The following is a 15,011-nucleotide window of genomic DNA, read 5'->3' as shown; positions in this document are numbered from 1 at the left end:
TTGGAGTCAAAACCAGGAACATTAACTAAGGCTGGCACTTTGTTACAGCGGGAGAGAGAAATGGGGATGACAAGGGCTGTGTGAATGTGGCTTTTTGTGTTCCTTTTATACTTGGTGGGGATGATGGGTGCCCCACTTTTCCTTAGGAACAAAACACTCTCTCAGTTTTCCTCATGTTTTCTCTCCCCTAAAATTGGATTTTAAAAATTGTAAAAAGCCTTGATAAGAGCTATCTTGACAAGTTTTCAGGAAGCCCTCCTGCTGGCAGATCTGCCAAGGAATTTTTATTGTGTAAACACCATTTAACCTATCTGAAACACTTCTCCCAAGTGAAATTCCCATTTACTGACTTTTAAGCAGTCTCTTTCAAGAACCAGAAATTTAATAACACTTGGCTCCAAGACTGGCAAAATTCCGGTGCCAAGCAGTTTGATTATTCTTCCCCTGATTATTGGGAATATCTGCCCCAACAATAACAGACGTACACAGCCAGCATATGTCTCTCTCAATCTCGGATCCTACTCTGCTTCTTCCCGTATGTGCCCTTAGCCAGCTGCAAACTCTTCAAGCTTTCCTTCCAACCACTTGAATTATATTGTTATGTGCTGTCAATAATACAGCCTGTAACAACTGGGAAATAAAAATATTGGCACAGCCTATGGCAAATTGAATTGGAGATTAAAAAAAAAAATAAAAATCCAGTGGATATTGTTCAGATTACATTATTCATTTTCTTACACAATTCAATTAAATAGAAAACTTTGACTTTTCTTTTTAACTTACCAGATGGTGCCTTAGCATTTATATTCTGTGGCACTTTAATGGAAAGACTGTGGGATTTGGGGAAGCACAGTGTACGTGCAGTACTGAAAACACCTGAAAGTGAAAATGCTATACAGATTCTATACACAGATCTATACAGATTCCTATCAGGTGATGCAAAGCTGAGCTCAAATATTAGCAAATCTAACCTCGGCAGACTGAGACAGATTTTTTTTTTTCCCCCCATTCAGAAACAGGAAATGGAGATGGGAGCAAAGGTTAAACTCACCTTCTTGCACCAATATTACATTTAGCAGCTATGACAGGTGCAAGACTACTTCCCTAAATGCCATTATTCTGTCTGAGGCTGGAGCAGCCAGAAGGATTCATCCAGAGTAATGACAGGTGAGAGAGACCCACTGCAACCAACATCTATGGACCAAAAGAGACACACCAAGCATGGGGAAGGAAACAGGAAAATGGAAACAAAGCAGAAAAGAGAGGAAAGAAAAAAAGAGACAGGATTAGAAGTGAGACAGGCCGGGTGGAGAAAGGAGAGACAGATAAAACCTTCACTAATGGAAGCAGCACTTTTTAGTAGACATTAATTTAACAGTTACTTTAATGGTTGATACTAGCTGTATGTCAACTTGATTGATGCGTTGTCACTTTGATAGTTAAGGTTATTGGTAGAGCTGCAGAATTGATGTATTATTACTTTAATTCTTCATTTGGGGGCTTTATTAGGGCATATGGGAATTTAAATTGAGTAACTAAAGAACCTGAATTGATTCACTGCAATCTGATTTCAGCACAGACACCGGGGTGCCTGATACAGAAAGAAACGGCTCATGTCGAGGCATTTCAGCGGTTTCAAATGTGGAGACAGGTCTGCACTTAGCATGAAAAGAGCCATCCATGACATAACCTACTGGGAAAAGTTATGAAATGACCATTACATACATTTACTGCCTTATTACTTGCATGCTCTCTCCATTCTTTTTCTGCCTATCCACAGCCTAGGTGAGGGTGAGAGCCCTGCAGGGCAAGGACAACACCTGTGAAATAACCACGATGCAGCAGAACAAATCAAAACTAATGTCTTTAAGGAAATATGAGCTTTGCCACTGGAAATCTGGAAATCTGCAATTGGGTTTTTCAAATGCAATCCATGCAACCTTTTCCCTAAGGTTTGAACCTTATTTGTCTCATGACATGGAAAAAGTTACAGTTGAAACATTTCTCCACAGATGCCAGCGTCGAATTCCATACTTATATTGGGGCAATCCAGCTCCCCAGTTGAAAAACTTAACCGAGACTGCAGTGGTCCAAATCATGGGGGCTTTGTCACCACTTCTTGAGTTCTCATACAAGGAGAGAATCTTAATGTGGCTCTCACACAAAAGCGTGGCACACAAGGAAACACTTTTTGACATTCTTACCCCAAGCCAACACAACTCTTGCTGTTCTGCAGCAGAAATGCCTCTCCCAGACATCAAATCTTTTCCACCATGCACTACATTTCTTTCCTGTACACAGTTTGATGTCTGCTGAAGAGCCCTATCAGTCATGTTTTAAAAAACTTAAATTAAAATAGCTGGTGCTAAGGACTTTAAAAAGAGCAATCACTTAGCTAATTCATCTTTAAAAGGTTTCCCACCTAACCTGATTCAGACATGATTTGCCTGCAAGGCAGCTCTAATAGGAAACATCAAGAATGATTTTGTAAAGTAGGTACTAATAGGGAAGAACTGAGTGGGAACCTTCAGACCACTTTATACTGAAAACAAAAAAGCAGAACTGAGGTCTGGACCAGGCATGTTATTTACTTGCTTGGGAGGACAGGAATATCCTATTATACATACCAATTAAAAGAAAAAAAGAATTACTGAGCTTCCCATTCTGCATCTTCAGAACTTGTATTACAGTAGTTTAAAAACTAAAACCTTTGCTATCAGTTTGAAGTCCCTGTGCATTTGCAGAAGGGTAGATCCATGGAAGCTCACTGAGAACACAGTCTTGAGCACAGGAATCACCTTCTGGATGCTCATATGTAGTGCTATATTTGGAACCATAGAAATCATTAAACACAGGCCTTCATTCCACATCTCGGTGAATATTCCTTTTTCTACAAGTACATGCACACGCTAAGGCAAACCTTGATCTAAATCAGTAAAAACAGTCTTTTTTTTTTCCATTGTTCACCTGATTTACCTGGCACTCTGTTTGCTTGAAAATCCTGAAACAGATTTTTTTTTTTTCATTAAAGGAAAACCTCTGCATTATCTTACAACAAGAGTTCACATTTTTAAAAATTCAGTTTCATAGGCCAAGGTGTTCTCTTCTATTACTGAAAAACCTTTTTTTTTTTTCTTGGTACTACAACACATTCAAATGATGCTGAAAAAATATACCAATTGGAAGAGTCTCTTCACCCAAAAATCAAAAGCATTGCCTCACAGTGCTAAAGATATGTTAAGTAGCTTCTTCATACCAGAAAATATCTCCATCACCAACTGTGTGCCATCAGCAATGCTGGCAGAATAGCAGTCGGGCTTGTATTTTTATCCAGAGCCATTTTAGCAGTTTTGTCAATTTGTTTTTCATTGCTTTATATTTACTCAAGCAGTACTTACCATCTTCAAATATTGCTCCTATCTGAAATGACAATTCAGAGCTGTGTTCTGCTTCACATGGATAAACTGCTCTTGCTTTTCGGTGGGCAACACTGAAAAATGAAATTATGAATTATAGCAACTTTTTACTATTATGAAGACACTGTCTCAACCATTCTCTCCCCATTCACATTTTGAGATGACTAAAACTTTAAACACAATCTCACATGCATCATTACAGGCTTATAATTCATACCCACAGCCAAAGCTGAAGCTTCACAGCTTACTGTTGGCATTTCTGAATATCATACTCCCAACTTTCTGCACACTTATTTTTATGACAAACTCGACTTTCAACTACAGTTAAATTTTTTTCATGTGCTAGTCAGCAGTGAACTCAATAGCAGGCAAAGCACAATATATTTCAAAAATTCAACCGGTAAAAAGAAATAGGATTTTTTTAATCACGTGTTGGGAAGAACCTGTGAATATACCAAACTACTTTAATTAGAAAAGCAAATATTACTAAATGTGAAGGGAGAAGCTAAGATGGTGAAGACCTTCAAAGAAAAATACCTCAAAATACTTCAAAACAAGGAAAACAACATGGAATGAAGCAGAAACAGGATGGAAAGAAAGCCGGACAAGAGTGAAAGAAAACAATGAAACCACAGACAAAGGTAAAGATGGAAGAAAGTCTTTGAGAGGCAGCAAGGCTAGGATGAGAAACTTAAATTTGGCAAAGGTGAAAGAATCTGTATTTTAAAAGATTCTAAGAGAAACACTGCAGGAGAGAGACACTATGAATTGTGCACCCCAAACAAAGCCCTCCTGTATTAACCAACAGACCACTGGCTCAGTTTGTGAGCCACACTCTACTGTGTGCCTTCCACCAGGGGAGGTGTTCAAAGGAGAAATAAGATGGAACAGACAGGTATTTTATTCTGTCAAAATTGCAACGGTGGCATTTCCTGGTTTGACAAAACCATTCCCATGCCACAGGAGACTATTTTTATAAAGATACAGAAAAAGCAGGCAAATAAAGAGGCAGCAAAAGTTGAGGTGCACACTGTACCTTTCCACTGCTCTGTCAGTGCCAGCGGCAGGGCTGGGGAAGAAGAAAGTGGGTAGTGCAGTATTTGGGGCAGCCGGGTTAGAAGATGGCATATTCATCCATGAGACCATCGACGGGCGGCTCTGGGCAGGACTGAGAGGAAATACATTCAAGGCAGAATTAACAAGGTGAATAAAATTTCGTACCAAAACATTTGAATCTTTATAACTGGGCAACCTGTTAGATTTTCGAATTCAAACCAAATCATATGGTCAAGCTGATTTTGCAGAAATGGCCATTGTACGATTCTGCACTCCTCCTTGGAATTCTTTTTCCTCCATGCATACATCCTAAGCTAAGGAGAATTATCTGAAATGCATGACATAAGCAATAGAAGGGCAAAATTCCCCATTCCTTATCTAATAAGGACAGACAAAGCGAAATTGCATAGAGCAGGCTATTATTTGAGCTGCCACTCCGCCTTTACAAGTTTTGATGAATCTATTTAAAAATCTCCTCAGTGCTGTACAAAGGCATGTACAACTGGGAAGATTTCTAAAGAGGCTGCAGCTATTACAGCATTGGGATCACGATGCTGGCTCTGGATTGAGATCTCCTTCATGGAGCTGTGCAAACACTGCCTCAGTGGCTGCCGGCACCAACGCGCTGCTCAAACACGTACCACGTTAATGGCTGAACACAAAGTTGCCACTAGAGGAGAAGAAATAGCGGGCAAAATTTAAAACTTGTATTAGTAAACACGCAAAGCTGTCCGCAGCATAAAGAACATTTCTAATTTTACACCTTAAAGAACTAAAGTGTTCCAGCACTGGAAGGCTTTCCTTCATTGCATGGACAAAACAACAAAATAGTCCAAAAGCTGGCTGTCAGCATGCCTCTGGAACAAAGAGCTGGACTTCAAGCAGCTTCTAAGCAGAAACAGAATTAAAATCATTTGCACACAGCAATCGTCCCTCAGAAGCAGAGACTTCCCAATACAGCATTTGAGACTTTGTCTTACTCCAAGATTAACCACTTATATAGCACTGATCTGAAAGGTACCACCAAAATCAAAGAACTCGCTCAAGAAGGTTTTTGTGGGGGTCTAAATGCACGCCTCATCAAGAAGAGAACACAAGCAAAAAGAGGAATCAAGAATCAGCCCAGCTATAATGGCAGATGAATAAAAGAAAGTAGGAAACTTAAACTTAGACAGCTAATTTTAATCTTATTGTACAGTGGGACATTTAATTTCTAGAAGAAATGGTCACTATTTGTTGGTTTACAAAACACGATTTACAAATTCAGCTTTTACAAACTCGTTATATCTCATAGTCATTCTAGGAATTACACAGTTAAGCAGGCATTTATTTTGATTTTGATTTTTTTTTTTATTTTGGGCATTATAATGTGAATGTCACATTCCTTATTACAAGACAATGGCATTTCCTTTGGAAATGTGTCAGACAGCATTTGAAAAAAAACCTGGAATTCACAGTTTATAAAACAGCATTCTACAGTTAATTCTGCTCGTAAAAATGAAACTTAAGTGTGCTGGAATCGTAACCAGAAGGATTTATCAAAACATGCTCTGCTTTTGAAAATTATCACATTTACCAAATAAGGGAAGGAATCATATGCATTAAACTGAAGGAATCGTATGCATTAAAGTGAATGATGAGCTGGATTATGCTGTCTAGAAACATATTTCACACTTAACTTGGGAAGAGGATATCCAGTCACGTTTTCTGCCTAGGAATCTTCAACTGCACAATCTTTTACATCTTTCACTAATGACATACATTTAGGAACAGCACCTACATAATTTTAGGGTTTTGGTTTTCTTTTACTTGAACTTCTCTTCTTCCTCCCATTTTTACCTAATCATTGAAAACTTTTCCTCAAATAAAAGAAAAACCTTCGGCTAAAAGTGACTTCATTCAAAGACAAACCAAAAAAATGAACACCAGCATTTGGATCATTTTCTCTAAATAGTGACGATAAAACAATTCTCAGTGGTACTGTACAGTTTATAAAGTTTGCCAGAAAGTAAATTATTTCTTCATCATTCCCCACATATAATGTCTACATGCAGAATTAATTTTAACTCAGCAGGTGAACACAAGAAAAAAGTCTTTCAAAAATGAGTTTTAAAAATTTGTCTACTTGCATAGACAAAACTCTTCTACTTAAAACAATCCTGAGACTTAGAGAAAAAAAAATATTTTGCTTGCTATTTATTAAATTCAAATCAATCTCTTGGCGGGGGGAGGGGGGGATTGGAATGATATGATCTTTAAAGGTCCCTTCCAAAATAAGCCATTCCATGATTCTGTGATTAGGATTTGTGTTAGGCTCATTTCTGAAACCTGTAAAACTACTGAAAGCAGAAAAATAACACTCCAAGCATATTGCCAAAGGAGCATTAAAATGTCTCTAATGCAAACTACTCATAATTCAAGAATATTCTACCAAGTGGCCATTTGTAGTGCACCCCTCAGATATGCGATTTGACTTTCAACAAGTGAATATTAAAACTTGAATTTATAAAGTATTCCATTGATAGACGCATCACATTAATCTCTGCAATTTACTCAATCAGCTCTAGAAAAACACACACCACCTGCACCTCACACACAGAATTAATGACTTCAAAGCAGTGCTCATAACAGAGAGAACACAAAAGGAATCCTCTGACCCAGGGAAGCATTGGTCATTCATGAGAATACTCAGAATAAATACCAGATGGTTTCTTGCTAAGACTTGGAGAGGAAAAAAAGAGGGGAGGAGGAAAAAAAAAAAAAAAAAAAAGGAAAAAGGTGCGCACATAAAGGAACAGAAGATGAAATAAAATGTTCAGCTTCATTCCATGGCATGTTAATTTTTCAAGTTACAGAGACTCAACAAGAAGCATAATCTATCACCAAGTAAGACTACACTGTCCTTTACCAGACAGGATTTTATAGAAGTATGTCAAAATTGGCAGGTTTTCTACAAATTCTGAGCCACTCCAACAGTTGTAGTGGAAAAACACTCCAGAAGTACAGGTATGTGGAGTGCTGGGCTGCTCCCTCCCCCACTTTTTTGATGAATTCCCTTAATACTTTTCAGCTGTGGGGAAAACACTGCAGCAGAATTTGCCTCTCACTTTAGGCTCCTGGTTACCCAGCAAGAGATCGCGCTCTAGGATCCAGCAAGGAGACAAAAAAATCCAACACATTTTTCAATAGCAATAGTCTCACCATTGTGAGAAAGGGAGAAGGGAGAAAGGGAGAAAGGGAGAAAGGGAGAAAGGGAGAAAGGGAGAGAAGGGAGAAAGAGAAAGGAGAAAGAAGAGAAAGAGAGAAAGAGAGAAAGAGAGAAAGAGAGAAAGAGAGAAAGAGAGAAAGAAAAAGAAAGAGAGAAAGAGAGAAAGAGAGAAAGAAAGAAGTTGATAGCTTTAACTATTAAGAACATTCTAGAATTTATGGATTTGGTTGTGAGGTTTTTGGGTTTTTTTCATTTATTGTACTTGGTTACCTCAGGAACCACTTAATTCTTGTTATTGAAACAGAAGGTTTTACTCAGTAAGAAAAATAATTTCTGATGCTGCAGTGTGTAAGCAACAAAAGCTTAGATTGTATTGTTTTTTCATTGAAAAGGTTCTTGTCATAGCAAGGCTACCTTGCTATAAAGATTTGCACACCTTGTTTATCAAGATGATGATATATTAGGAAGTACTGCACATGTTATCACACAGCATCTCAACTTTAAGAAGGTATGTTGAAGAAATTCTTTCTCCTAAGGCTAAAATGAAAGCAATGCATTTCCTGTGGGTAGGAAAAAAAACAAAAAGGCTGACATAACCATCTCCCTTAGAGGAAAAAAAATTGCTATTGTCTAGCATAGTGAACGATGGGAAAAAGGAGGAGAGGGGAATGGCTTTACTGAAAATAAGCTAGAGATTTTGTACTGATATTCAGAAAGAAACTTCTGAAAACAAGATTTTATTGGATGTTTATCTGGCTGGTTCCTAAGGTAACACAGCTAAAGAGCAGCCTCTTATCTTGAGAGCAAGGAAGAGAGTCTGTGAAAAGAATCTACACTGCAACTCTTGAGAAAAAAAGGGTTGTTTCATAGACAAGTTTGGCAGCACCACGGCTGTCGTATCACAGTGTCTGGCTGACAAACTCAGTGAAAGCGTTCTTGAAAGGTTTCATTACAAGATGACAGCGTGTATCAAAGGGTGTTGGCTACTTCTGATTATATATGCAACCCAACAGTGACCACCACCACCACGTCTTCCTGCACGTTAAAATCCCCTGCGCCTCAGGGAGTGGGGAGCAGAAAGATATGAAGCCAAAATTCTAGAAATTGTCGTAGCTGCAGCAAAGCTGGAGACAAACAGAAGGCCAGAATTTCCCCATCTGTGTTCCCCCTGGAAAGAAACTGCATCCTCAAAATTTAAAGTATGTGACATGCACGCAGCTTTCCTGAACCCTCATTTATACAGAGCACATCAGTCAGCACTGAAATAGAGGAGTTTTTAGCTTGGATTGTGAAGTCTCAGTGAAGCAACTCACACATTAGTGAAATGATCTTTCACGCCAGTCTGGTAAATCCAAAGCTAATGTCTACAGCAGCTGTCCCAAGTTAAAGCATTTTTAAATTCTAATTCAGACAAAGCAAAAGTGGAATATCTGCATCTATAAGCTTAAAGCCCACTGCTGCTACTTCTGGGGGGGAGGGAATAAGAGGGCACTGAGTTTCCCTGTAAGCATAATTAAAAAAAAAAAAAAATATAAAATTAAAAAGGAACGTTTAGCTCATCCCAGTAGTTGCATCCACACCCCTTCCAGCCCTGAGCACACACAGCAGCGCTGCTGTCAAGCTCCCTGGCAGCCAAGGAGATGGCAAGGTCTGTTTTGTACAAGCCACATGACTAAGTTCTATTATGCCTGTCTCAAAGAAGCTGCAAAATGAGGGCTCTTGCTCTGCTTGCATAACGAAAGGGTACAAAAAGAAGTGCCTGCTCCGCTAAACCCGCTCTCAAAGTGCTGAGTCACTGGAGAGGGGGCAGCTGAAACAAAAACAAACTGCAGAATAAGCACAGTGACCCAACAGCGGCTGGAGCGCCTTCTCTCAATAAAATAGGATGATGACATTAGATAGTAAAAAATGTTTTCGAGACAGTGAAACCGAAGTCACTCATCATTTATGTAAAACTGCAAATTCACACCACTGCCAGAAGGTACAAAAAAGAAAGTATTACCATTTTAAGGAGACTAGACATGCAGTCTACTGATGTAGATATAACAAGGCTGATGGGAATTCACTCAGCAGTCAAACAAAATTAATACCTATCTTCAAGGCTTCTGTTATGTGCAGAACACCACTATCTCTGCTGCCCTTGCCATCTGATGGCTCTTTTAACATCAGTTTGCTCACCAGCAATTTGAACATCTTGAGATTTCATGAAGAATGAGTAACATCTTCCCATCCTGGTCACAAAGACCCTGGATGCTGCACAGCACAGCTCTTGTCACCATTTTGGTGACCATATTGAAAACCCCAAAACTGGGCCCACAGTGTAGCACTTATGCACTTATATACCATTAAGCTGTGTAACAGAATATTTTACTGTCATGAGAACCAATTAAGAAAAATTCATAAGAAAAAAAAAATTAAAAAAAAAAAAGACTGAATTATTTCATCTCCCATTAGTCCCTTGCACATTCCTGAAAATTATATTGGTGCTTCCATTTCTCCTCTGGGCTTTGAACACCTTTGGTATTTGGACTGTCTGGACTATACCTTGCAAACTCTTATAGAAGCATCCAAGGTGGGATTCAGTTTGGAAACTATGAATCTTACTATTCTTAGCCCAGAAATGTAATTGTTTTAACAAGCCCTGCACCCACCCACCCAAATGGAAATGTGTGAGAAAACCCGACACTCTGCAGTCTCAGATCCCAAAAATGAACTCTCCAGCTGAGAAACAAGACATTAGTTTTCATGATTTGAATGAAGAAGTGATCATGCAGTAAGTGTCGGATACTTCCAAAGAAAAAGGGACGACCGACCCAACTCTGAAAACCCAGAGTAAGTCTGTAAAGTCTGTAGATAAGGCGTGGCACAGGGCATTATACTGTAAAGCACAAAGAAATCTCGTGACAAGGAGCCAGTTACAACAACAAATCTTTCCTTATCAGAAAGAGGTCCTCAGGAAGATTAATTACAATGCATAGCAAGTCCAGAGAATACCAAGTGTTCAGCTTTTTTGGTTCATTCTGAGGTCAAGTGAAAAAAGCCGTAATGCAGCCCACGGTATTTTAGGACATGACTTATAATCCACCTTTCGACAAATCAGTCACTGCAAAGAGGGAAACCTGGAAGGGAAATCCATCAGAGGTGAGCTGCCATTAGAGCCAGAACTCTGGAAAGGCTAAATAGGACAGGCCTCACATCAATAAATGATTCTGTAAGTAAATTCTATAATCAAACCACAACAGCTGCAAAAAAAAAAGTTTCCCTCACCCTTTTTAAAGTTAATTACATCATTCCACATCTGATATTGAAACTTTGGCAATGCCACCTCCTTCACTATAAGAGTACTTTAAATTACACTTTGTCTTTACTTGCTTAGGTATATATATTAGACACCAAAGTGTATACCCAGTTCAGCTATCACTGTTATCTTCTGCATGTGCAAAGCCACAGTGCAATAGGGTGAAATTCAAACTTTGTATCACTACCTTTCAACTGCAGGTAAAAGGAAAGATTGACGATAGCTCCACAGTTCAAATGCAGTTCAACAGCTCCCCATAACCCCTTCTAATAGTTCAAATGCAGTTCAACAGCTCCCCATAACCCCTTCTAATCCACATCTCCAAGACCATCACTATTATCAAAACAGTTTGGGGACTAGCTTAGGAAGGCTATCCAGCCTGTTAGTATCTGAAATCCTGAATTCCCCTATGGAAACTGCACATTTTAAACTCTTAAGATTTTGAGTTTCATACACCACAAGAATAAAAAATTGAGTGATTAGGGTGCATATTTTTCAGTGCCAATGAGGAAGACACTAAAAGTAATGTCATGGTCACATCCTCCACCAAAAAGCTATCAAGCATCTTGAAGAAAAAATGTGGCAGATTTACTTACGTTTTGGGCAAATGCAATAGAAAAAACAGAAACTGCATTGCAGGGAGTCTGTATGGACACTTACATCAGAGGAAAAAAGGAAGAATGCAAATTCTGTGGTTAACATTAAACTGAGATTGCTGCTGCTGCTCTACCTTAAAGGGGAAAAAAAATCCATACTAACAGAGAAAAATCCTTTACCCAGCTCACAACTAAAATTATAAGTTTATGTTTGAGATCACCTTGTGCAAAGAATCCTTGGCTAGAAAGTATTTTCAAGCTGCACATGTTTATGACACAGTGCTCCATCGAGTAGAAGTGGTAATTTTCCCATCCTAGGCTATTTGGAGTTTGAATCCTGTGACTACAAAAACTGCTCTTTAACTTGGTGATTGACAGGGGGGAAAAAAAAAAAAAGCTATCTTCTACCACAGAGTATATGTAAAAATAAAACATATTTATTTTTAGTTATTTGGCTCTAGATGGAAGTGTGAAGATAAAAATAACTTCAGGAAAAAGGTTAAAAAAAGTTTAGGGTGCATGACAGTCTTAAAGCAGTAAACTCAGGTCTCCACTGAGAACTACCCCTGCCAAGCATCACCCAAGTCTCTACTCAACTCTACAGCAGCACGTGACAACACAGGACATATGTCTGATCCACACAGATCTTTCAGAGAAAATCTAGCGTCAGGCAGACACACACTCACAGACATGAAAACCAACAGCTTAACGGGGCTTCAAAATGGCACATATGTGAAACATCACCTTCGAGTTACACCGTATGCACAGCACATCTTTAAAAACTGACATGACAATTGAGCAGTTGGGGCTTTGTGAGATACTTCAAATTGGTGCCTTGCTCTCTTAGCTTCTTTCACCACTCTGGCCATGAGGCCCCTCCTAGAGCCCATCAGGAGGTGAGGGTGTACTTGCTTCCATTTGGAGCTCACCTCACCATGCTGGAAGCTGTAGCTACTTTTGCTTTGGAAGGTGGGACAAGGAAAGGGCACGCATCACAAAAAATCTCTGCCAGGAAACATCATGGTGACAACAGCTGTCATTCTGGAAAAAAAATGAAGCTTCTTCTTTCTTGAAAACAAATACCACAAAAAGTATTTGTGCGACCCATCACGTACTCTCGCTTAAAGCAAACTACTGGTGTAAACCAGCTCTTGGAATATCTGACACATCTTGACCCACAATGCAACATCCCTCCCCCAGGAAACACTGCAAGCAACTCTTCTGCCACAAAGAAGTCACCATCACCTTGTTGACTGCATAACTCTGGAGTGATCGATCTCTGACAAGTAACACCCATGTGTTATACACATCAGCAGAAACCTGAGAAACCGGATCCTCTGGTGTAATTCCATCTCCCCTAGACTCAGTATGGCATTTGCTGTAGCTCAGTGAACACCTGCAATACCATTTGAGAGACAATACTGTGCCTTTAAGGATTGATTTTATCCCAGCTTGGCTCAAAATACAAAACATTTTGAAATCCTGCACAAACAGAAAGGATTGTTCTTCACCTAACTCTAAGGACTGGTCCAGCTTATGAGAATAGTCTACAAGCAACAGCCAGTGCTACATGTCCTGGAGCTGTGAGAGCTACCAGAGCTACATTCTGCCATTACTACACTGGAGCTGCTCTATGTTTTGATTTGGGCTTTATTTGTTAAGGCAGGGCCCTCTGAGTCATCGGAACAAGAAGGGGAAGAGAAGCCAATTTGAGGTGAGAAAGCAGAGGAAAGGAGGAATGTAACATTCACAGACTACTCTCTATCACTGTCCAGGCTTGTTACAGAGGTAGCTTTAAGCAGATTTCACAGACATGTGAGTGGAAGAAAGAAACTACTTTTGACAAATAATCTAAATGCACATACCATGCACCTTTATTTTTTTCCCTTCCAAAGAGAACTCTAAGTACTATTTCCAACTGAGCAGAAAACCTCAAGCCATCAAGTCAGGTTTCCAAAACACCAGTGCAGTAAGTTTTGATGAAAATTAACAAACACAAAAAAAAAATTGCAATGTTCCTTCAAACACCTGAAGTTCCCAAACTCTGTGGCTAAAACCAACACTCCTTTTATTCACTGAAGTGACACTATCATTTTCCTGATAACCCTGTGTTCCATAATTAGCTTTCACTGACAGTCCAGTTTTACAACAGCTACAGCATCTTTTACACAGACACCCCTCCCTTTGGTAAGGACAATTTACTGCTAATTCTACCCACTTCTAGAGGATGGATGGTACAAGAGGATAAAGGAAGAGTAACATCAGACCTCTACTGAAGAAACAACATTTATGGAAAATACCTATAAATCTGCAATTCTTGCAATACATATGAGAGAAAAAAAAATTTCTAGTTAGTAAACACTCAAGTCAACAGTTTATTATTATTATTATTATACTATGACTATCTATATATTCTCATGTGTTACATATATTTTACACTTGTTTCATCACCAGAGCTGGCTACGCCATAATGGAAAATATTTCTAATAGATCTTTTCTCCAGACCTGCTCCTTCCACTCTTCTTGGCAATAAAGGCTGGAAAAGTTTTTCTTGATAGTGGTTAAAGTCTGAATGAATAGCAAACCAGAGAATTCAATTCAAGTTCAACTCTGATTTAAAAACAAGTTATGGTCAGCTTTTTGTGTGCCAAACCTGAATAGGTATTAGAGAGATAGGACTAACATTATGATGTCAGCTTTTGCCATATTTAAGTCTTGCTCAAAAATTGAACACGTACAGCATCTACTGAAAGTGACAGACTGCACTTTCAGTGGAAACCATGCACTTAATTTTTAAGAAGATATTAAAAATGGTAATGTTCTTAGGCAAGAGCATTTGAGCACACACTCACTGCAGTGTGTTCATCCAAACCCAAAGTTGGGCCCAAAATCTTAACAGCATGGCATCTAAGTGTACCTTAATGTTTCCTTGAAATAAAACTAGAGTAAAACATCATATAGAGAATAACTTTTATATTCACTGCTTAAATTAAAAAAAAATTAAAACCCATTTAAATTGTTATAACAGGTCTCAGGAAAATGAAGAAGATTTCAATAGAACAAGAACATTTTTTTCCTACAAACATTCAAGTAGGCTCTAAGATCCACCACAACATACAAACACATCTTTTAGCAGCAGAAGAAAACAAACACAATTATATGCAATTTCTAAAAATCACTCCTCACCAAACTGAATAGGGAAATGTGTTTCACAATCATACCAGTGGAAACATCCTTACTTAATATTCAGTTACTTACAGATTTGCTGTCCAGCCTGCAAGATCTCCGCTGTCCGTGATAAGGTGATTTCCATCCAAGAGCCCAGGGGGGCTGCTGGAGAAGGCAGGTGTTGGAGACTGGGAAGAAAGAGAATCCATGCTCCCAGTTGGGGTGTCTTCTCTGGGAGAGCTGTGACTGTCACCTAGAAAAGAGAGCAC

At 39.0% G+C, this 15,011-nt stretch overlaps 1 protein-coding gene across 1 annotated transcript in view; it reads right to left on the bottom strand.

Annotated features, from left to right (window-relative positions):
* Positions 1–15,011, bottom strand: part of ARHGAP10 (Rho GTPase activating protein 10) — a 144,869-nt gene that overhangs the window by 5,443 nt on the left and 124,415 nt on the right. Inside the window, exons 20-22 of the mRNA XM_040064972.2 lie at positions 14,833–14,995; positions 4,453–4,584; positions 3,399–3,490 (exon numbers count right to left, since the gene is read on the bottom strand). Coding sequence (XP_039920906.1) covers positions 3,399–3,490; positions 4,453–4,584; positions 14,833–14,995 — 387 coding nt within the window. The remainder of the gene's footprint in view (positions 1–3,398; positions 3,491–4,452; positions 4,585–14,832; positions 14,996–15,011) is intronic.

Source organism: Hirundo rustica, chromosome 5 (assembly GCF_015227805.2).
Source record: "Hirundo rustica isolate bHirRus1 chromosome 5, bHirRus1.pri.v3, whole genome shotgun sequence".
In the NCBI taxonomy this organism is placed as follows: domain Eukaryota; kingdom Metazoa; phylum Chordata; class Aves; order Passeriformes; family Hirundinidae; genus Hirundo; species Hirundo rustica.
This window is presented reverse-complemented; position numbering and strand designations above follow the sequence as displayed.